This window comes from Cloeon dipterum, chromosome 4, assembly GCF_949628265.1.
Source record: "Cloeon dipterum chromosome 4, ieCloDipt1.1, whole genome shotgun sequence".
NCBI lineage: Eukaryota > Metazoa > Arthropoda > Insecta > Ephemeroptera > Baetidae > Cloeon > Cloeon dipterum.
Window position 1 is genome coordinate 2142790 of NC_088789.1, and position 21806 is coordinate 2164595.

General features: G+C 46.5%; 1 protein-coding gene across 30 annotated transcripts in view; it reads left to right on the forward strand.

Moving 5' to 3' along the window:
* The first annotated feature begins 1684 nt into the window (after nt 1–1684).
* LOC135943568 (zinc finger protein OZF-like) overlaps nt 1685–21806 on the forward strand; it is a 69152-nt gene continuing 49030 nt past the window's right edge. For 8 of the 30 annotated variants that reach the window (XM_065490179.1, XM_065490180.1, XM_065490178.1 and 5 more), the window contains exons 1-3: nt 1688–1875; nt 2903–3040; nt 3099–3418. In XM_065490179.1, the coding sequence (XP_065346251.1) occupies nt 1735–1875; nt 2903–3040; nt 3099–3418 (599 nt within the window). In that variant the 5' untranslated portion in view covers nt 1688–1734. Of the gene's footprint in view, nt 1876–2902; nt 3041–3098; nt 3419–4345; nt 5322–5819; nt 8906–9121; nt 10128–10380; nt 11366–11674; nt 12683–13058; nt 14402–14581; nt 15725–16465; nt 17720–18656; nt 19890–20116; nt 20555–20817; nt 21587–21806 lie in introns of those variants that run through there. The other 22 variants (XM_065490184.1, XM_065490191.1, XM_065490185.1 and 19 more) reach the window with 13 other exon arrangements.

A 21806-nucleotide genomic window follows, 5' to 3' on the forward strand; every position in this document is an offset into this window, starting at 1 on the left:
TGCACAACGAGGCATCAGTGGAACAAAACCACAAACGTGTATATAGGAGCCGGAGAGAGGACTCTTGTCAAACAAAAATGTGCCGCCGCACTGGCTGCTGATAACAAACCCGTCGGCACGCGCAAAATAATACGCAAATAAACCTTTTGTGCGTTGCTCTCGAGTAATCACCTAATTTACCGTTAAATATTCAATGAGGTTTGACCGACAAGGCTTTTCAATATTTCATGCAGCCATGCGGACGTAATTTTACGTTAATTTTTCATTGCTTCCGGAACAAAAAAATCAGTGTCATATATGCGCGCATTCCAAACTGCTCAAATTATAATAAATAAATTATTTAAATTAACTAATTAATGGACCTAAGATTAAGAATTTCACTGTGAGAAAATAATTATAAATGGAATTCTGATGGGGATTAATGGTCAAATTAAATTTCTTAAATTTGATATGGCCGCTTTTCAGTGGCAAACGGCTTCTAGCATTTTAATGAAGGCGGGTGGGAATATTTAAAATTTCAAAACAGCTAAATTTTTAAGTTGATTCGCACAATGCCTGTTTATCGTCGCTAAAATTCAATCAAAAATTTGAAATGCTTCTAGTTTGTTATCAAAATTAAAAATCGATTGATGAAATTAATAGAGCCAATTTTAACGATTACTTCCTTATTCACAAATGATTTTTCCATTATTCCATCGATTATTCCATTGATATATTGTAACGAGTACTTTTTAAACTAGTCTAATTTTCTTCGCAGCTAGATTGGTAGTATTTACATTTACAAGTCAAGAGATTTGGTTTGAAATCTGAATGGCTGGTTTTGAACCGCAAGAAACGCATAAATATTACAGATGATCCTCATTTCACTTTCCATTTCCAACAACGAGTCTGAGTTTCCCGATGGAGAGTGCCGCCTTTAGCTTTGCGACGTAATTTTACCACCAAAAAACCAATATAGAGTTTCCATCTAGCGGAAAGATTTCTAAATAGAACGAATAGAACTAGTCAGGATAACTAATACCAACTCAACAAAATAAAAATAAAGTGGTTCTGAATAGAAAAATATTCTTTAAGATTTTTAGAACGCAATTTGTGGCATGATTTAAATTGCAAATTAAAATTTTGATAAAAATTCGCTCTTTGATCACTCAATATGTTTATATCAGTTTCCAAATCAAAGGTATCGATTAAAATGTTGATGAGGAAGCTTCTCCCTTAAAATTTTACGTTTAGTTAATCCAATTGTGGAGAAAGGACCTTAAACGAGATAATTTTTACACGTCTTTTATATTTTTACTTAGTACAATCCCATATATTTCGAAATATAACTGCAATAAGCCTTCTGAAAAGCTGATTTTACGATCTCTAAATACCATTCAGTTTTAGTTACAAAGATTCTGTTGGGTTGGCTATTCACCTACAAGCTATTGATTATGACGTCACAGCTATACCGATTTATTGTGCAGCGATAAACCGGTTTCTATCCAACTATCGGATACTGCTTTAAGCTATATTTTCCACGTTTTAAAGTTAATTCTGAGAAAGAGTCAACTTAATTCAAACATAAATATAATTTAAAGCTTAAAAATAGTGCTCTTATGGCGTAATTTAGTCAGCTTCAGCTTGTTGTCAAGCGGCTACTTCGGTAACCGTCCGCGACAAACGATATAACCGCAGCCATTAGGGCAGCTCCCGCCATAATTCCTGACAGAAGACATCCACCCAAAGGCGGTGATGGCCGCGTCCACGAAAGTTAGCGACATGTGTCGCTTATGCGGCACGGACACACTTAATGTGGTTCGACATCACATTTTCGAGGGTGAAGGGCAAGTCAAGAAGTCTGCCCAGAAGATTTCCGAGTGCCTTCCTCTGCATGTAAGTCCCAAAACTCAATGAAAGATTTTTACCCGGCGTGGCTGGGGGACCACCGCGCCATGGCGTCATTATCTTGTAACATCTTATGACAAGAAAAGGCCCACTTTGCGCTGGGGTTTTCACTTCTGATTGAAATTTTCCACGCGCTTGTTTAGCCTGATTGCTGATTTGGGCCAAGAAATTTTGTTTTTGGGGGTATTTTTAATTTTTACGTGACTTGTGTCATACTCAAAATGGCGGCCGTCCTTTGTTAGTTTTCTGAGCAATCGATACCGAGGGGCCCAGCCAAACGGCTTTGCTCGCAGCACACAGGCGCGGAAACTCGGCGTCCCCTTTCTCTCGCTCGCGTCTCGCATTATTGTACGACCAAGTAGTACGACAAGGTCATGCGGCACTATTCAAATTATTAAGATTATTTTAATGCCTTCTAATGCTGGAATTAGGGATATTATGTAATGTAGATAATGTCGTCACTTAAAATTGGCGCCAAAGCCTGTCCTCGCGTTTGGTTGGTGACGAAAATCAAATAGATTACCTTCCATTTTAAATCTACATTGATAAATTGACTGTTGAAAATATTTTACACGTAACAAAAATCATGTTTTAAATTAACTAGACCCGGAAGAGTCGTACGTACATTTTCTCTTAAGTTTTAATTAAGCAGAACAAAACGATCAAAACTGCTTCTTCTAGTAGTTAATAAACTTTAGAGTTGCTCAACGCATTTCTTAGCGCCGTTTTTACAAACAGTAAGCACTATTATTTAAATTTTTACTTAAATTTTCTATCTCGTTCCTCGTTTAGCACATTTTTTCTAGAAATTATCAGCCTACGCCAGGGGAGCAACTGTGCTGCCCCCTGCCTATTGCTATGTGGCCATTTTGGGGAAGCGAATAATGAATAATGTGATAAGGATTTGAAAGCGCCTAAATATCATTTTTACAAAAAGGCTGTTTTCCAGTTTTTAATGTTTGAAATCAAAATAAATGACAAGCGATGACAATTCATTTTTTTTTGTGTTTCGCAGATTGCTGCAGAAGACCCGCTTCCCAAAAATATTTGTGGGGAGTGCTCCTACAAACTGGACCTTATGAGTGACTTCAGAGAAAAAGCTGTGAAAACAGATGTTATGCTCGTTTCCCTGGTGGAAGGAGTGAAACCTGAGGTGAGTTCATTCTGGTTAATTTATATGCCTCGGTAAGCACAACCCTCTATGTTTACAGATTCCAGACGACGATGACGATGGTCCAGACCACGAAATTGACAATGACTTTCGCTCCGACACTCCAGTCGAGCAACCTGAGCAGCAGACTGAGCCTGAGGTACTGATCAAAGAGGAAGAGGCACAACAGCCTCAGCAGCCGGAGAAAAGGCCCGGCAGAAAAGCGGCCAACAAACGGCCCATCCAAGAGTCTGACATGGAGGAGGAGGAGGAGGAGGCGCCCGCCAAGAAGCGCGGCCGCAAACCCAAGGAAAAGGAGACTGCACCAGCGGCGTCGGCTACGACATCGGCATCAACCAACCCGCCTAAGGAGAACACAGGGTGAGTTGAAACACATTATTTTGTTTTGTATTTTGTTGTTGCTAGCTTAGGGATTTTCAGGCTGGACCGAAGACTTAGCTAGCTAATTAAAGCAGTCCGAAATTAACGTTAGGGCTTCCCTATCTTGTATGCAGCCTTGGCCCCTCGCCTCTAGATTCAAATTAAAGATCGTTTGTCTCATTTAGCATTTCTCTCCAGACTGAAATAGTCTTCTATAAAATACCATTGGTGTTATCTGGCTTCGAAATGCTTGGTTTGACATACCATTTTAAATATCTCTTGTATGCTGATTTTTATTAAATTTCATCTTCGAGTATTCTCAAAATTCCGTTTTTAAAACAAACCGATCAGAACAATTTGTGATTATTAGGGTTATAATTTACTTGTTGCCTCAAGCAACGCGGGAGATAATATTGATATTTTGTTGGTTGTATTTAAAAAATGGCGTATTTATTAAACAAAGATTCATGATTAACACTTTCAGTGTGTCAAGGCTAATATTTCTATAATTAGAGGTACCAGTTTTATTTTTGCAATTATTTAGCAAGTTGCATCTAAACAAATGACTTCATTTAATTATTCAAGCTGAGTGCTCTTTGTTTGCTTTAATTTTCTTTATACATGGTCACATTTTCATTTGCTTATTCTTAAAATATAAACTCTGGTCTGAGCTCTTAAGAAATTAAACAATTAATATGTTACGATAAGTTAAAGCTATAATTGAATGATTCCTTTTTTATTAAGTTTTGACTATTTTAACCATTAATTTTTGTTGGAATCTCCTTGAAAAAAATCCCACCGCAACATCATATTCAAATCATATCGTCTGTCCGAAATATTTAGTATTTAGTAACAATCCTTTTGATGAGGAAATCCACTTCAATTAAGAAGTGGCGCCAACTGAAAATGAGAAACACTCGGTTACAGGGGTCCGTTGTTCGAATGCTCTCACTGCCACCACATGACGGCCACTCTGGGCCAGATGCGCGTTCACGTGGCAAACCGGCACTTGCCGCGGGCGGACATTCCGCCGCTGAACGGTCGGCGGGCGCAGTGCGTCGAGTGCGAGCGCACCTTCGGCAGCGCCAAAAAGCTAGCAGACCACCTGGCGCGCCACACAGGTGCTCGGCCCTTTGAGTGTGGCCTGTGCGACCGCGGATTCAGCACCCAGGGACGCCTGGACGCGCACATGACCTTGCACACCTCCGTCTGGACGCACGAGTGCACTGAATGCGGCGCCGCCTTCGCCACTAAGGCCGATTTGACGGCCCACGAGCGACGCCACACGGGGGCCACGCCCTTTTCGTGCTTGTTGTGCGCGGCCGCCTTTGCCTCGCGAGACCTGCTCGCAGACCATAACGCGACTTGCCACCTTGACGAAAGCCTGTTCACATGCCAGCACTGCGCCAAGCGCTTCGGCGTCGCCTCCAAATTCAGAGAGCACCTCCGCACGCACGCTGAGCGCCGACACGCTTGCGTTTACTGCGACGCCAAATTCGCGACGCCGTCCAGACTAAATGCTCACATTCAGACGCACACGCGCGGCGAGCGTCATTTTCTATGTGACGCGTGCGGCAAACGCTTCCCTAGCGCCAAGGATTTAACGCAGCACGAGACCATGTCGCACTCTGAAGAAAAGCGCTTCATATGCGAGCATTGCGCCCGTCCTTTTTCCCGACGAGAGGGCCTTGTCGTGCATCTACGCACGCACACGGGCGAACGCCCGTTCGAGTGTGCTGAATGTGGACACGCGTTCACGCAGAGGCACGCGCTACAGACGCACGAGCGCACGCACACAGGCGAGAGGCCATTCCGGTGCTCTTGCGGTGCAAGCTTCGCTTCCAGGGCTGGCCTGACTAATCATAAGAAAAAGAAAAACTGCAATTAGTAAATTGGGCGTGGCTAAACACCAATGTGATAAATATATTGTCTTGTTTTTGAGGCAGAATATTGAATATTTTAAAATTTTCATGCACCTTCCAAGGTAAACTTTCTTAGAAGCAAACCCACTTTAAGAATTAAATATAGAATTATATATTTAGTTTTAACAATGGTCTTGTTTCTTAAGATTGCTTTCCCCATGAAGTGACTGTAAATTTAAAGTTATATTGATAGCAAAGAAAGGAAATGATTCGCGATTCATAATGTCCTTAAGAAATATATATCTGATCAATGAATAGCTGGCTCTACACTACAATTTATGGAAGCATGGAAATATATTTTAAATGTAAAGTTCCAAATGAAACAAATTAAAATTGGCTCCTTTTCCCCTGATTTTTTAAATATCGCTGAGCCAAGATGAATAAAATTATGGCTCAGGGATCGCCCACCCGCCCATCCCTCCACTTCATTATAACGAGAGAAGATGTGGAACAAGCGGCTGACTGTCTGATGGTTGCAGGCCGCTGCCGGTGATTGTGCGACCCGAACCTGGCCCCCAGCCCGTGATTGGAGAAATCGCCTACCAATGTAGTCACTGCTTTGAACTGTTCAAGATGAGCCGCGACGCAAAATTACACATCATAGAAGCGCACAAGTACAAATGCTCCACCTGCAGATATCGAGGGAGTACAGAAGCGGATCTCGAGAAGCACATGGAGAATCATCCAGCGCAGGTAGAGAAGGAAAACCTGCATCGCTGTTGCATTTGCTTACGGTCTTGTATCTCCCGAGAAGCGTATACAAACCACATGAAGTTGCACGTCGGCTCTTTGCCTTATGAGTGCGAAAAATGCGACTTGCTATTTCCTAACAAACCTAGATTGGAAAATCACATGACAAGGCACGTGTGTCTGCCGCGCAAGCAAGGCGGCGTCTACGTGCGAAAAGCTCTCAAGCAGAGGGTAGCTTACCAGAAAAAGACTGTTCAATATAAAGGACACGAGTGCAGCATCTGTCAGCAAAGATTCTTGCGCAGAGATGACATGAGAAACCACAAGAGAAGATTCCACGCTCGGGCCAAAGAAATCGCAAGGAGCGAACGCGTGGCGAGGAATTCAAATCTGGCCAAGAAGAAACTGAATGCAAATAGACGTGGTTCGCTGCTATCAGCAAAGAAGCCTCGCAAGTTTGACTGCCCGTGCGGCGAGACTTTTACGCAGTTGGATGTGTTGTTGCGGCATCGGGCTAAATCTCATCCCGACTGGATACACGCATGCCAGCGTTGTGAAAGGATGTACACTACGCCCATGCAGTTGGCATCGCACATCGACAGAGCACACCCTGCATCCTCTTACGAATGCAATGAGTGCAAAGAAAAGCTGAAGACCATGGTGGGAATGCTCAACCACAGGGAGAAGCGGTGTCCACTTAGGAAAGGGCAGGTTAATGCTCCAACCAGTCTGGGAAAGTTTACTTGCGACATTTGCATGAAAGTGTTTGAGAGCAAGGCTGAAATCGAGGTGCACGTCATGCTGCATTTACACAAAATAAAAAATATCATGAAAGAAATTTCCAAGATTGAAGGGAAAAACATGCTATTAGCAACTACCCCGCCAAAAGCAGCAGCGCAAAACCAAGGCAAAAAGAAGTCCAACTTTGTGCAGTGCCCATCGTGCGACATGAACGTCCCCGCGTTCCAGTGGAAAATGCATCAAGTCCTGCACGACAACCCAAACCGTCCTAAGTGCGCCAAGTGCAACTTTGTCACAGTCACGCAAGGCAAGATGTTGGCGCACACCAACAGCCACTTGGACACCGAGGCGCCATTCTCTTGCAGCGTGTGTCACCTCAACTTCAGGGAGAAGTACTGGGCCGAAAAGCACACCAGTGCGTACCACGGAAACAAAGCCAGGGTGAAGAACAACTTCGAAGTGACTGACCCAGCGGCAAAACAGCAGAATAAACTGGCTAAAGTCAAAGCGTGCCCCATGTGCACCGAATCCTTTAGCGATCCTCTCTCCTACCAGACACACCTTCTGGCCCATAAGCAAGTGCAAAGCTTCCAGAAATGCAAACACTGCGACACTCGCATCCGCGGTTTCGACATGATGGTAACTCACTTGAAACTGCAGCACTGCCTCCACGTCACAGTCCCGCTCAACTGTCCAATGTGCAACTTGCTGCTGAATAACAGATTCAGCCTGAACCGCCATCTCACTAGCATGCATCCTTCTTGCTCGTACTGCAGACAAATGCAGTCGAGCAAAGCTGCACTCGTGTCTCACATCAGCATGAGGCATCCGGACATGCTGCCGTTCAGCCCACTCGAGGATGACACCACCGTAAAGGTTGAGCCCCCTGAAACGAGTCCCCCTGCAGTAGAAGTGAAGGATGCTGAACCCCCCAGTCGCAATACAATTGATGCACTGAAAAATTTTGTCGCGACAAAGGGCAACATCGCAAGCAACAGTGTTGGTAACGGAGTGGAACAGAACTCAGCCGCGGCCAGCCAACAACTCCCTGCTCTGGTGCCCATCTCTGATCAGAAGCAAACAAAGGCGAAGAGGCCCTCGAAACCTAAAATCCCTAAGCAAGCTGTACCACCAGAATCTAACGTCGCGGAAACTCAGAACATCGTCAAAATCGAGTCTGCCCAAGATGAGGGTTCTGATTTGAACGGAGCTGGACTTTTCCTTAAGTCGAACTCTCGCAATAGAAATACTTGCCACATTTGCGGAATGAGGTTTAAAACGATCGGTGAATGCTCTAATCACTTGATCAACGAGCACAATGTGTGCCGCTATTGCAGTAAGAACTTTGAAACTGCGGCTGAGATGCAGACCCACATGGATAATCATCCAACCCTTAGTTGCCCTTGCTGTTCAATAAAGCACACCGATCCCAATAAAATGCATATTCACATATTGCGGAGTCATCAAGACGGAAATGCCTGTTGCAGATGCTTTAAAGTGTTAAAAAACCGTGAAGACCTGAAAGCCCACTATGAACTCGAGCATGATTCTATCGTGCAGTGCCCTACCTGCGACCACTTCATGCACAAGAACAATATCACATCTCACGTTAGAACGAAACATGGCAGTATAGCAAATTATAAATGCGCTCATTGTTCCAGAGTTTTCAAAACTAAAGCTAGCCACGATTTGCATATCCGAATCCACACAGGAGAAACGCCATATGAGTGCCCAATTTGCGTTCAAAAGTTTATTGCCTCACACAAAATGGCAAAACATGTTGTAGTCAGTCACAAGTTTGATGAAAAGCGCCCGATACAAACTTGCCCCTGGTGCAACACCAAGTTGCGGACCATTATTGAGCTGGGCAAACACGTCACTTCCTCTAAAGCTTGTAGTGAAATGCGTGATTCTCAATCTCGTGCGTCTGGCTCGGACGTTTCTAACGAGACAGTAGATACTGGCTCGTCTTCAACAGCAGATGTCAATTGATAAACCTGTTCCAAATTGTTCTGTTAAAAAAGTTTTTTGTAATCTTGATCACAACACTTAATTAACATTGGTGAAGAACTGTATGTCATGAACTACGATTATTTACCTTGACCAGTTATTAATAAAGCTAAAATCAACATAATTTGATAATTATTGTCATTCATTCCCCTGCTAAATATAGAAATAAAAACGTATCGAAGAAAGACATTAAGATTAGGCACTGGCCTATAAAAATTAATTTATGTAAGAAATAAATACAGATGCACGTTAGCCAATTTGAACTCGATGATTAATTGAAGGTGGCGGTATACTTATATAAATCGCCACACACGTAGTCTAAAAGAAAGTATCTGTGCAGGCCCACCATGTACTCGTGCAAGTATTGCCACGTGCTGTTCGCCACTCGCAGTGAGGTGCACGCGCACGTAGCCGAGAGCCACCCCAAAACGCACGGGTGCATCATCTGCGATTGCCAGTTCCGTACGGCGCAGCTAGCCGCCGAGCACGCTGCTCTCGTGCATCGCGATCGGCCGCGACGGGTGAAGCGGGTGACGTGCGAGCACTGCTTAAGCACCCTCAGCAGCGCACAAGCCTTGGCTCTGCACATTCAGCGCCGACACGAGCCGCGGCCTGGCACCGAGAGCAAGTTGTTCGTCTGCTCGAGCTGCGGAAAGACGTTCGGCCGGCGCTACCAGCTGCTGGAGCACGAGCGGCGGCACACGGGCGAGCGGCCCTTCCAGTGCGTGCAGTGCGGAAGCAGCTTCGCCTCCAGCTCGAACCTGGCCTCGCACATGACGAAGCACCGGCCGCCCAGTCTGGCGTGTCCAGAGTGCGACAAGCGCTTCGGCAGCACCTCGACCCTTCGTGCTCACCGGCAGAGCCACCTCCCCGTCGAGGCGAGACGCACCTTCCAGTGCGAGGTGTGCGGCCGGAGCCTGCTGTCGGCCGCCCACCTCCGCCAGCACAGGCTCGGCCACGACGACGCGGCGCCGTCATTCAAGTGCGCCGAGTGCGGCAAACGCTTCCGCCACCTCAGGTCGCTCAGAGAGCACGTACAGCTTCACTCGGGGGCCAAAAGGCATGTGTGCGAACTTTGCGGTAAAGCGTACGCCATGCGACACAGCCTGACCACCCACAGGCGCACACACGACGCGCCCTTCCGCTGCCAGGTGTGCGGACAGATATTCGCCCATTACAGCTCCTTACTAACGCACACACGCACTCACAATAATATTCCTATCAATTTTGTGCCAAAATAAACATGATTAATGTTATTAAAGGCGCTATTTTGGTTATATTTATCAATTTGTATTTGAAGCTGTTTCTTGATGAATGATCTGTTGTAATAAATATCCACTTGCCAACATCTGTTTATTTCTCAAATTAAATCCTATGCACAAAAGCGTGACAGTTGAAAACATTGGACAGCCATCAAATTAAAAATCTTGCTGTCAAAATGCCCACGTAGGCTTTTAAATGCTCAGATTTTTCTGTTGAGTTAAAATTTTAACCAATATTTTTATTTTCTCATTACAATAAAGCCTGTTAATTAAGAAATTATAATTTTTAAATAATAAAATAACTAGTGAGCTGAGCGCAATTTTTTTGCCATTTCAGAAAAGCGAGCAAAACTGCGCCAGCCGACACGTACGAGTGCGTCCTATGCAGCCAGCTTTTTAACAAAGTAAAATTGATGCGAGCGCACTTTGAGAGCGAACACCGCGAGAATTTGCTGTGTCCGTATTGCGGCGTCACGTTCCAATTAAACGAGGAATACTACGCGCAGAACGCCATCAGTCGGGTGCTGTTCGCGTGTGACTCGTGCGAAAAGCTGACCAAACTGCCGACCCTGATTCGCAAGCACGAGAGTCCAGAGGAGCGGTACGAGTGCCGCTTCTGCGCGGCCGCGTTCGCCCAGCGCAGCAAGCTGCAGCGGCACAAGAAGCAGCACAACCGAAACTCTGCGTTCATCTGCGCCAGGTGCGGCAAGATGTGCCCGAGCAACCGCGAGCTGGTGGTGCACGAGCGTACGCACACGGGCGAGCGGCCCTTCCCGTGCATTAAGTGCAAGAAGCGTTTCATGTCGGTCAAGCATCTCAACAACCACATGCTCACGCACAACGAAATCTCGTCCGTGTGCGACAAGTGCGGCAAGAGCTTCAAAAACGACAAGTACATGAAGCTGCACCGCCGCATCCACGACCCGTTGCGGCCCATGCCCTACGTGTGCGTCATTTGCAGCAAGGGCTTCTCGCGCCGCCGCAACCTCGACTACCACACGGCCATTCACTCCAACTCGCGAAAGTTCTGCTGCGCGCACTGCGAGAAGCGGTTCAACGTCAAGCCGGGCCTGCTCAAGCACATGCGCATCCACCTCGGCATGAAGTCGCACATTTGCGAAATTTGCGGCCACGCGTGTGTTGAGAACTATAACCTAAAACTGCACATGGCCACTCACACTGGCGAGCGGCCCTTCCAATGCTCCCTTTGTGGGAAAAGTTTCCCACACAGATCCGCCTTGAACGTGCACAATAGAAATCCCTGCTTGTCCAACTTGCCACCGCTCGGTGACATAAAATTTGAATAAGCGTGTTTAACGTTCAAAGACGAGAAACGACTGATAAGCTAATTAGAATACATTATTATTTTCTTCAATTTAGATTTGTGACCAAGAATTACACGCAGTTGTGTATCGAATGGAAAATTAGATCTTTTAAGCTCCTTTTATTTTGTTCTTTGCTTTTGAGATTTTAATCCTGACCACCTGTTGAACGAAATCGAGTTGGCATGTGTCCAATTTAGAGCAAATCGTGCAATAGCCAGTTCAAACTTAAAATAATTGCTTTAAATTATGCAAAATTGGTTTGCACCAAGTAACAAAGCTGGCTGAGTGAGGAATTTTTCTTTTCAGAACCGAGCCTGACGAGCAGGAGAATAGCGACAGCGTGAACGCGTTCTTAGTTTGTAACAAACCGCTGAAATGCCCGTTTTGCGAGGAAGAGTCTGATTCATACAACGCGATGCAAAAGCACACGTCAGTCGTGCACCGCGGGCAGAGGTGCAAAATCACGGCGTGCAGAGACTGCGACCGCAAGTTTAATGACAAGAAAAGGCTGATGATGCACTACAGGCGGTACCACTGGAACGTGCGCTACTCGTGCGACGTCTGCGGCAAGCAATTCCACGGCTGCACCAATCTCTACGCGCACCGAAAGGCCAAACACGAAAACCGATTCGATTTCATTTGCGCTAAATGCGGCAAGGGGTTCTCCACCAGGCGAGAACTGAATTCGCACGAAATCAGGCACACGGGCGTGCGAAACTTTGTGTGCAAAACGTGTGGCAACGCTTTTTACGAAGAGTGCCAGCTGAAGGCGCACATGTCTCTGCACAAAAGAAAAACCGTTTTTACTTGTGAAATCTGTGGCAGGGTCTTAAAATCGCTTGTTAATCTCAAAGGCCACCAAAAAACCGTGCACACCGATTATGTAAGGCCGCGGCCGTTCGGATGCACTATTTGTGGAAAATTCTTTTCACGCAAAAATAAATTACAGAATCACGTTGAATCCATTCACGCCAACTCTCGCAGATTTGTCTGCGATTTATGTGGAAATAGGTACAACACAAAGCAGGTTATTGAAAAGCACATGCTCGTGCACTTCCAAATTAAGCAGTACGTCTGTCCTTACTGTGGCAGGGCTTTCGCGTTCCATTACACATTGCAAACTCACATTTTCACCCATACTGGCGAAAGACCATATCAGTGTGAAATCTGTGGAAAAAGATTTACGCAGGCTTCCGCACGGAACACTCACATGCGTACTCATGCAAAGTAGCAAAATATGTACTTTGAAGTGATAAAAAGTGGACAGAACAATTTAATGTGGATGTGTAGAAAATAAACTGAATTTTCTTGAGACTGGAATTTTTAATTTCTGACAACAATAAATTAGCTAGTTATTTTTCTCTCAGACAAAGTATTCATTAATCATTAACGCTGCCATGAAAATGAAATCTAATGCCATCATTTAATTCTAAACACCAAAGTTTGCTGTGTGTAAGAAACTAGTAATGTGTATGTTGCAGCAGTAAATCAATCAAAGAAATATTTTTAAATTTCTAATAATGATTTTGCACGGAATAAACCGAAATAAATGGTGCATCTTGAGACAATGCAGTGCTAAAGGCCTCCGAGAATAATACAAACAGCCTCTTGCAGACTGAAAATAACTCGAGAAGAGGGTCAGCGAAAGAAATCCGCAACCGCGACGTAATGCGTGCGCTGGTGCTTGCAGGTGGAGGCGCTGCGAGTACTGCCACGCGCCGTTTGAAGCGTTCGCCGCGCTGCACGAGCACCTGCTCAAGAGGCACCACGTGAAGATCGCGTGTGACGCGCCGCGCTGCCGGGCCACCTTCCAGACGGCTGAGGCGTTAAAGCGGCACCAGGGCCGCCACAAGGAGGAGGAGCGGGCCAAGCGTAAGGAGAAGGCCGTCAAAGCGGCCCTCCAGCAGCAGCAGAAGCTGGAGGCGCTCACGTGCCGCGTGTGCAACAAAGTGCTGCGCACGGCGTACAAACTGCGGCTGCACCAGTACGAGCACTCGGGCACCTACCCGCACCCGTGTCCGCACTGCGACAAGGCCTTCCTCGAGCGGTGCCGCTTGGCGCACCACGTGCTGATCAACCACGCGGACGAGGAGACGCGCCGGCCGCACGCGTGCAGCTACTGCAACAAACGCTTCAGCGAAAAGTCGTACCTGGCCATTCACGAGCGGCGCCACACGCAGGAGCGGCCCTTCATGTGCGAGCAGTGCGGCAAGCCGTTCACGTGCCGCACCTCGCTCAAGCGGCACCGCGATAGCCACAGCGACACCAAAAAGTACAGGTGCGAGGAGTGCGGAAAGTCTTTCAAGTTCATTACGACGCTGAGCACGCACCGCTACCGCCTGCACCGCAACCCGCGCGCAAAGACTGAGGTGTGCAAGGAGTGCGGCGCCGCCTTCACCACGCGCTACCTGCTGCTGGTGCACTTCAAGACGCACAAGGTGCACCAGCCTCTGGAGTGCGAGCTGTGCGGAAAATTTTTCGGCAACCGCAAGCGGATGGCCACTCACATGAAGACGCATCTGAACATTCGAGCCCACGTTTGCGAGGTGTGCGGCCGCGACTTTGTCGGCTCCAGCACATTAAAGCAGCACATGTTAACGCACACGGGTGCCAGGCCGCACGAGTGCCACGTCTGCCACCTGAGATTTGCCCAAATCACGGCTTTGAAGACTCATTTCAAGCGGCATCCGAACATGCTGCCTTTTAAGTGCGCCGTGTGCGGGTTAACGTTCCGATTAAAGTCTGATTATAACGCGCATTATGATTCACATGCGGCCGACCCTCCTCCGCCAGAGGAGCCGCCGCCTCCAATCGCACAGCAGCAGCAGGCTGCTTTTTGCCAGCCGTTTCAAATGGCCAAAATGACGACAGACTTTGGGCTATACGCCCAGCAAGCGCAAGTAGCGCCTGAAATGCAACCACCAAATTGGTATTACATGTAGAAACGGTCCGATTTATAAAATTTGTAAATACATAGGCTTAATCACTCTGTCAGTCACGATTATAGGGAAATAAATTAAATCTTGAAAACTATTTTCAGCAATTTTCATTAAATCACACCGAGGAAACCGAAATTAAAATTAACAAAGCTTACTTTCCATAACTGAAGCAAATTTAAGTCCAATTCAGCAGCAATAATAACGTTAATAAAAGTTACAGAGGGTTTACGCTTTAAGTGGGCTTGGGTAGCAGCTATAAAATGTTTGGTTACAGGGCCAGTGAGGAGTTGGAGATAATTTTGCAGCGCCATGTGCAGCCGCGCTCTAGCATGCCCCTCTACCGCTTGCATAACAGACCCGAAATCACCATCTTTCCTGAGGGTTCCGATCCGCCCCCACCGCCTGGCCAATTCTTGCTTCCCGACGAGGAAGTGGCGCCCAAGAAGAATTCGCGATCGACCCGAGCGGTGAGAGGAGAGCCTCTCATGGAGCCACCGGCCGACTTCGTGTTTCCCGAGCCAGAGTGCATTCTCGGTGAGGCGCCCAAGGAAGACAAGAAGGCTTCCACGTCCAGAACGCCGCCGCCGCCGCTGGTGACACTGCGCGGCCTACGCATGCAGAAGCGTATCTATGAATGCCAGTACTGCAGCCTCGACTTCCCAGCACTCGATCTGGTCGTCGATCACATCGCCAGAGCGCACCCAGGCGGCTCGAACTGCAAAATCTGCAACGAGAAGTTCTGCAACTCGCGCGGCTTAGAGCAACACATGAAAGACAAACACTGGCGCGAGTATCAAAAGGAGAAAAAGAAAGAAGAGGCGGGCGGCGTGTCTCCCGAGCCACAGGCCGACGGTGCCGATGAGGACGTTGACTCGGACGGGGTCATCGAGCCGATGGAGGCCTTCACCAGGCTGCCTGACGGGCTGCAGTGCAACGAGTGCATGGTCATTTTTCCCAAGGACTCCAGTTACGCCAGGCACATCTGCAACCCGGCGGCGCCGAACCGCTGCAAGCGCTGCAAACTGAGCTTTGGGACGCATTTAGCACTCGTGCGGCACATCAGCATGGTGCACGGCGCTCAAAACGGCGGCCGCTCCAAGTTCAACTGCAAGGTGTGTGGCGCGGGATTTGCGCACGAAATCAGCTTGCAGAAGCACATCAGCTCGCAAATGTGCAAAGTGTGATATGCACGGTTTCACAAACTTGCTTTTAAACCGACTCCTGCAGACCAGCAGTGCCGCTGTGACAATGACAAGCGATAATCAGTAACTTAAGAATCAAGAGTGCAAAATTTACCAGTGCCTTCATCCTAGCTTGCAAACTGCAATATTATTTTTTTGCTTTTTATTAGTGCGCAATTTGTCTTAAATTCCAGATTTCTATGTTTGCTTAACAATAAAGACACCCCTCCTTGTAATCGGCTTGTTTCATTGAGCAATCAGCAAAAGAAATAGTAAATCACAAAGAAAAAATATTTAAAATCGATTAAATAAGCCCAAGATGGCCGATATCAAATGAATGCGATAATTGCTGCTAGTGGTGGGGCGTTGCTGAAAGTTTTATTTCGGTATGCAACCGGCAAGACGCGCGCACAACGCAGGTTGCATACCCAGATAGCCTCACTGGAGGGAGAGCGTGTCTTTCAAGCCGATTAACTCACATTGATTGCTGATTCTTGCCCAACTGACTCAGTCGATGAAACAGTGGAACCGTTTTTTCCGAAAACCCTCACAAATGCACTTAAAAAAACTCGCTGAAAACAGCACCTCTTCTACCCCTGCCGAAAATTGGTTATGCAACCTGGGCAGACAGAGTGTTGAGCAAGTTGCCTAACTTGATCCTACTCTCGCAACACGATGCGGGCGTGCAAACTTCCTGCTCTGTAACGTTATATACTTATTTAAAATGCTGCTTTTTACTGATTGGACTTTGAAAAATTTGCTTCTATGCTATGAGCATGGTAGAGATACCTGCGCCATTTACCTTTTTCGTCTCGTTTAGTTCATGTGTGCCTTGGAGCTAGTACGTTCTCAAAGTTAAGCGCAAACGTCCCTTTTTGAGCTTGATTTTGAAGGCGGTAACGACCTCTTAAAGGAGGTAGCCACCCTTTGACCCCAAGTGGAGAGCGCTGTTTGGTGACCGCCACCTCTGGTTGCAGGGCGTGGCCACACAAGAACAGCTCTTTGACGTCTGACCGCTTCACGTGCCCGCTGTGCTCGCGGCAGATGCGCAACTCGACCTCACTGCGGTGCCACGTGTGGTCGCACTCCAAGGGCAAGCAGCTGCAGTGCCAGCACTGCAGCAAGGCGTTCGGCGCGCGCGTCTTCCTCTCGGCACACATCCGCGCCAAGCACCTTCGGCTCGAGCGGCCGTACGCGTGCACGCTCTGCTCGGTCCGCGCCTTCCGCGGCATCCGCGGCCTCGTGCTGCACTACGCGCGCAAGCACCTGCCGCGCCGGCAGCGCCACGCCGACCTCGACTACCTCTGCTGCTACGCGCGGCTCAACGTGATGCGCTGCGGCGCGTGCGGCAAGCGCTTCATCAACAAGGCGCAGCTGGTAGAGCACGAGGCGATGCACACGGGCGTCAAACGCTATTCCTGCAAAAAGTGCGGCCGCGCTTTCAAAACTGGCTCTTTGGTGCGCCGGCACGAGATCGCGCACCACGGCCGGCCGTCCAACTTCGTGTGCCGCCACTGCGGCCGCCAACTGGCCTCCACGCAGGAGCTGACCCTGCACGAGGCGGCCCACGAGTCGGTGAAGGCGTTCCAGTGCCACGACTGCAGCCAGCACTACAAGCACAAGGAGTCGCTGATGGCGCACATCCGGCAGCAGCACCTCGGCATGGCGCGGACGTACGTGTGCGCTGCCTGCGGCTACCACACGACCAAGCGCAGCCGCTACGAGACGCACGTGCTGCTGCACGAGCCGCGTTCGCTGCCGTGCGACAAGTGCGACGAGGTGCTGCCCGACGAATACTCGTACCGCAAACACGTCGATTGGCACCGGCCCTACCCGTGCGATCGCTGCGAGAAGCGTTTCGACGCCAAACACAATCTCAACATGCACATGCGCGTGCACGAAGGCGGACAGTCGTTCACGTGCGGCGTGTGCGGACGCACGCTCATGTCGAGCACGCGGCTGCGCATCCACATGCGCTACCACACGGGCGAGGAGCCCCGCCAGTGCACCCTGTGTCCGGCGTCCTTCAAGGAGATCACGCCGCTCAAGACGCACATGCGCAAAGTGCACAACGTCAAGCCGTACGCGTGTGAGCACTGCAACAACCGATTTGACTTTGTCAGGGACATGCGAGCTCACGTCAAGAGCGAACATTGAATTTGCGAACTGACTCAATTATTCCCTCGCGGAAACTGCTATTCCATGTTTCGATTAAGTGCTGAAAAATAAAAGCTATACTCACCTTAGATATTGACGTAATTATTACAACTACATTCACTTGTTCAATTTTTAAAATTCAAACTGAAACGCTTAAGTGAGAAAACAAACTGCAGGTTAGCTTAGTTAATTATAAATAACTCGCATGAATCGACATGCCTCATCAAAATCATCTTACACAATTCCCGTAGGCTAGAAAGGTAAAAATAGGCGACTAAAAAATATTACTGTCCGGATTAAAATTAAAAATTGCGTAGCCGACACAATCTGAGTCGTTTGCGCCTTTGATTTTTTTCGCACTCATTGCAAGGTGCAATTTAAGGAAAAGAGTCGTATCCGTTGCGACTCGTGCGACTACTTGACCTACCGCTAGCAACTTTCCCGGCGTACTCAGTCACATGTGCGAGCTGCGCAGCAAACGTTTTGCGACTCTCTACGCCCTGCGCAAGCACACACCCGATAACCCAAAGGTCCAGCAGCACTCTTGCTATTATTTGTGTGTACTTTTCGGTGGAATATCTTCATCACCGTATTCACGTGAGACTCGAGGAGCACGCTTGCCACTTTTTTGACGGACTGGTGCACAAGCTGTTTCCCCATAAGTGCCACATGTGCGAGTGGCGCTTTAAATTAAAAACAGACTTAAAAAAATCAAGAAATAATTGCATCCGCTGCAAGGTGCGAGCATTGATCTTACTGTTTCCTCGCGGCACAGGAGGTATACCATTTAATGTCAATGCTTAAATAAAAATTAGAAATATTTAATTTTTTGAAATATGGGCATAGTCTTTACCATAACACATTAATAATTACATATTATCTGAAGTACCTAAGCTAACAAAGTCTGATTTTAATATTTCACTCACGAATATCCTCTTGAGATAAACTCATATGAAAGAAAAAAATATGAAAGCCACATTTTGGGATTTTCTGAAAACTGGTTTCTTACAGGAACCCCTCCGATCCGGCCAATTTCGAGTTGAGACCTTGTGCCATTAAGCTGGAAGATATTTCGGATAAACTGGCTCTCCTGAAGCACACAGATGACACCCATTTAGTGCTAACCTGCAAAATTTGCGAGCAATGTTTCCTGTCCGCAGATGAATTGAATTGCCACGTGGAGAGCGAGCATCTCTACTCAGTTGATGACGAATTAGACCAAAATATTGAGAGCGAAGATACTAGCGAACGTGATTGCCTGCGCTGTGGCTTAATGTGCCTCTCGAACAGCGAACTTTCAGCTCACTTCATCCGTAAGCACAGTGTTTGTAACCAGTACCAATGCACTCAATGCTTGACCGTGATGGGAAAGCGCGATCTCCTTAAACACAGCGAGCTCCACGGCCTGCAAGGCAAATGTATGGCTCTGATAAATCCGGAAAGCTTGAACTTCAAACAGCCTGTAGACAGACAGATTCTCTGCATACTCTGCTTTCACCTGTGTTCCAATAGTTATGATTACTCCATGCACTTGAAGTTAAATCACCTCTTGGCCGTTGTCTTCCAGTGCCCTATCTGCCAAAAATTCATCAAAAAGAGAAACCGCAAATCTCACAGAATGTTTCACGCAAGGAAAGAGAAAAAGTTGAAAGTTCAACAACGACTCGCCGAGAGTGAAGCCAAACAGAAACTCAGAAATCAGCAAAAGGCTGAAACAATCAACAAACAGTTACAGAGGATGAAAGCGAGTATCAAGGAATCTGAATCAAAAAAATCGTTGCCAATTCCTGTTCCAGCAAGCAATCTAGCAGAGTGTGGCTTCTGTCAAATGAGTTTCCCCACGGTGGAAGAACTGGTCACCCACCAATACAGCCACATGACCAACAAGGAGGGCGTCCGGCAGGTGTGGCCGTGCGGATTTTGCTCGGAGTTATTCTTCACCCGCAATAGGATCGAGCTGCACATGATGAAGGAACACGCTAAGGAAAAAAGCATCGACAGACATTGCTGCAAAATTTGCTACAAAATCTTTGACACAAAACCAAACTTGGAGAAGCATGTGTGGACCTATCACTTGGGCGTCGAAAAGCCAGTTCGCCAACCAAAGCCGGAATCGCCGCCTAAACCATTCTCTTGCATGTATTGCAGCAAGGAATTTGTTCTTGAAGTAGATTGCGAAGCTCACGAGTTAAATCACGAAACCATTTCGCTCTCTGTATCAGGAGACAGCTTGGACAAAAGGAAGTAAGACATTTTTCTCAAAACTGAATAACTCAAGCTCAATAAACGCTCAGTGCTATCAAAGTAACAAACTTTTTCCCTAAATAGGAATATGAAACGGTTCCTAAATCAAGAATTAAGAACGCTGGATAAATGTGCTAAATTTTTATATCAAGAAAAAAATGACGTTGACTGAAATAACTGACAGCCGATCTCGTTAAATCTATTTTCTGAAAATTGGCTCTTTTCAGGGTGGGATCTGTTGCCGCAGAGGCCGATTCTTCCAATTGTGCACAGACCGCAAGCATGCAAGTTGAATGTGCTGTGTGCCACAAAAGCTTTGATTCGGAACCTTTGCTACTGGCGCACGTTACCAGGAATCACATTAGCTCTTTGACTTGCGACATCTGCAAGAGGCAGTTCTGGAGTGCCCAGGAAATGGAGTTGCACTACAGAGGACATCTTACCGAAAGCCGAGCTAGGGAAAATTCTCAAAATAAAAATGACAGTCTCAGTTGTGTTGTATGCAGAAAACGCTTTTGCTACAGTGGCAATTTGCATTTCCACCAAAAGAAAGAGCACGTCGTCAATTTCACCCGCATGGAAATGGACAAAACTTGCAAATTCTGCAAACGAACCTTTACGGATACGGTCAAACTGGAATGCCACCACATGATGGATCATTCATTGTACGTATGTGCCGTGTGCGACTTAATTTTCCCATCAGAGCATGCTCTGGGCTTTCATAAGCAAACAACGCACAGATCTGGCTGCCGAATTTTGCGCAAGAAGCCTTCCTAGCTTGCGTTGATAATTCAAAATTCAAGTTCTGAGCTAACTTTTCAATTATTTAAAATAAATAAATATCAAATTATCAGTTTTGATTTTTCTAAATTTTCCCTCAAAGAATTTTCTACTCGCTTCTTGATGTCTAACAATCGGCTACTTCCAGGGAGGCCTCAAACACATCAAAATATAACGAACAATCCCATGATAAGCAGCACAACCTCACAGTTAAATGTGACATCTGTGATAGAACCTTCAGTGGAAAGGATATACTTGAGTCTCACATCTTGAACATTCACACATCGACAAGCGCACCTACCGCCAGTATTTCAAATAATACAAGTGTAACGTGTGCCCCAGCGAATGTAGGGTTGGACAACTGCTAGACTGTCACATCGCTTACCTTTGTGAAATAATTATGCGGAAAAACTGGAAATTGGTGAAAACATAACTCTCTTACCGCATCAAGGATATGAAGGTGAATCACCGAAATTGATAATTTTGCAAAATATGTACCAATGGGTTACAGCGTCAAAATTATTTGACAGTGCGCGTACTGTTCCAATTTGTTAAGTGGGTTTCCTTCTCTTATGGCAAGCCCCCTTTGCGAAGGAGCAAGGTGCACAAATCAAAACCTAAATTATTTATTTTCCTGAGACTCAATGAGTGAAAAATACATACTTATTAAGCAGCTCACAAGCAAAACAATAAAATTATGTGAGGTTTGCAACATGCAGTCGAAATGGTGTAGCACGGCTGTACAATTTGCATTGTTTTCTTCAATGTGATGTGCATAACAAACATGGAAGCTAATCGAATTGTCATTATTGTACTTTGTTTTAATTTTTTCATTTGTGCTCTTGATTTGTATCTACAATAATTGTGGAATATGAAGCTAAGACGAATTCCTAATTAAATCTGTCTCAAAGAGTAAATACTATTTTTATTTTTAATACCTAATTATGAGATATTATCCATCTAACTTTTAACTGAGTCCAAAGCGCCCCTCTAGCGCGTGAATCAATGGAGCGGATTAACTTCCTTTAATGAAATCTTCTAGTTTATAAATAAAATTTTCTGTGCTATGAGAATAAATTTTAAGCATTACCCTTTACAGTAATCGTAATACATAAAGTCCTATTTTGCAAATCAGAA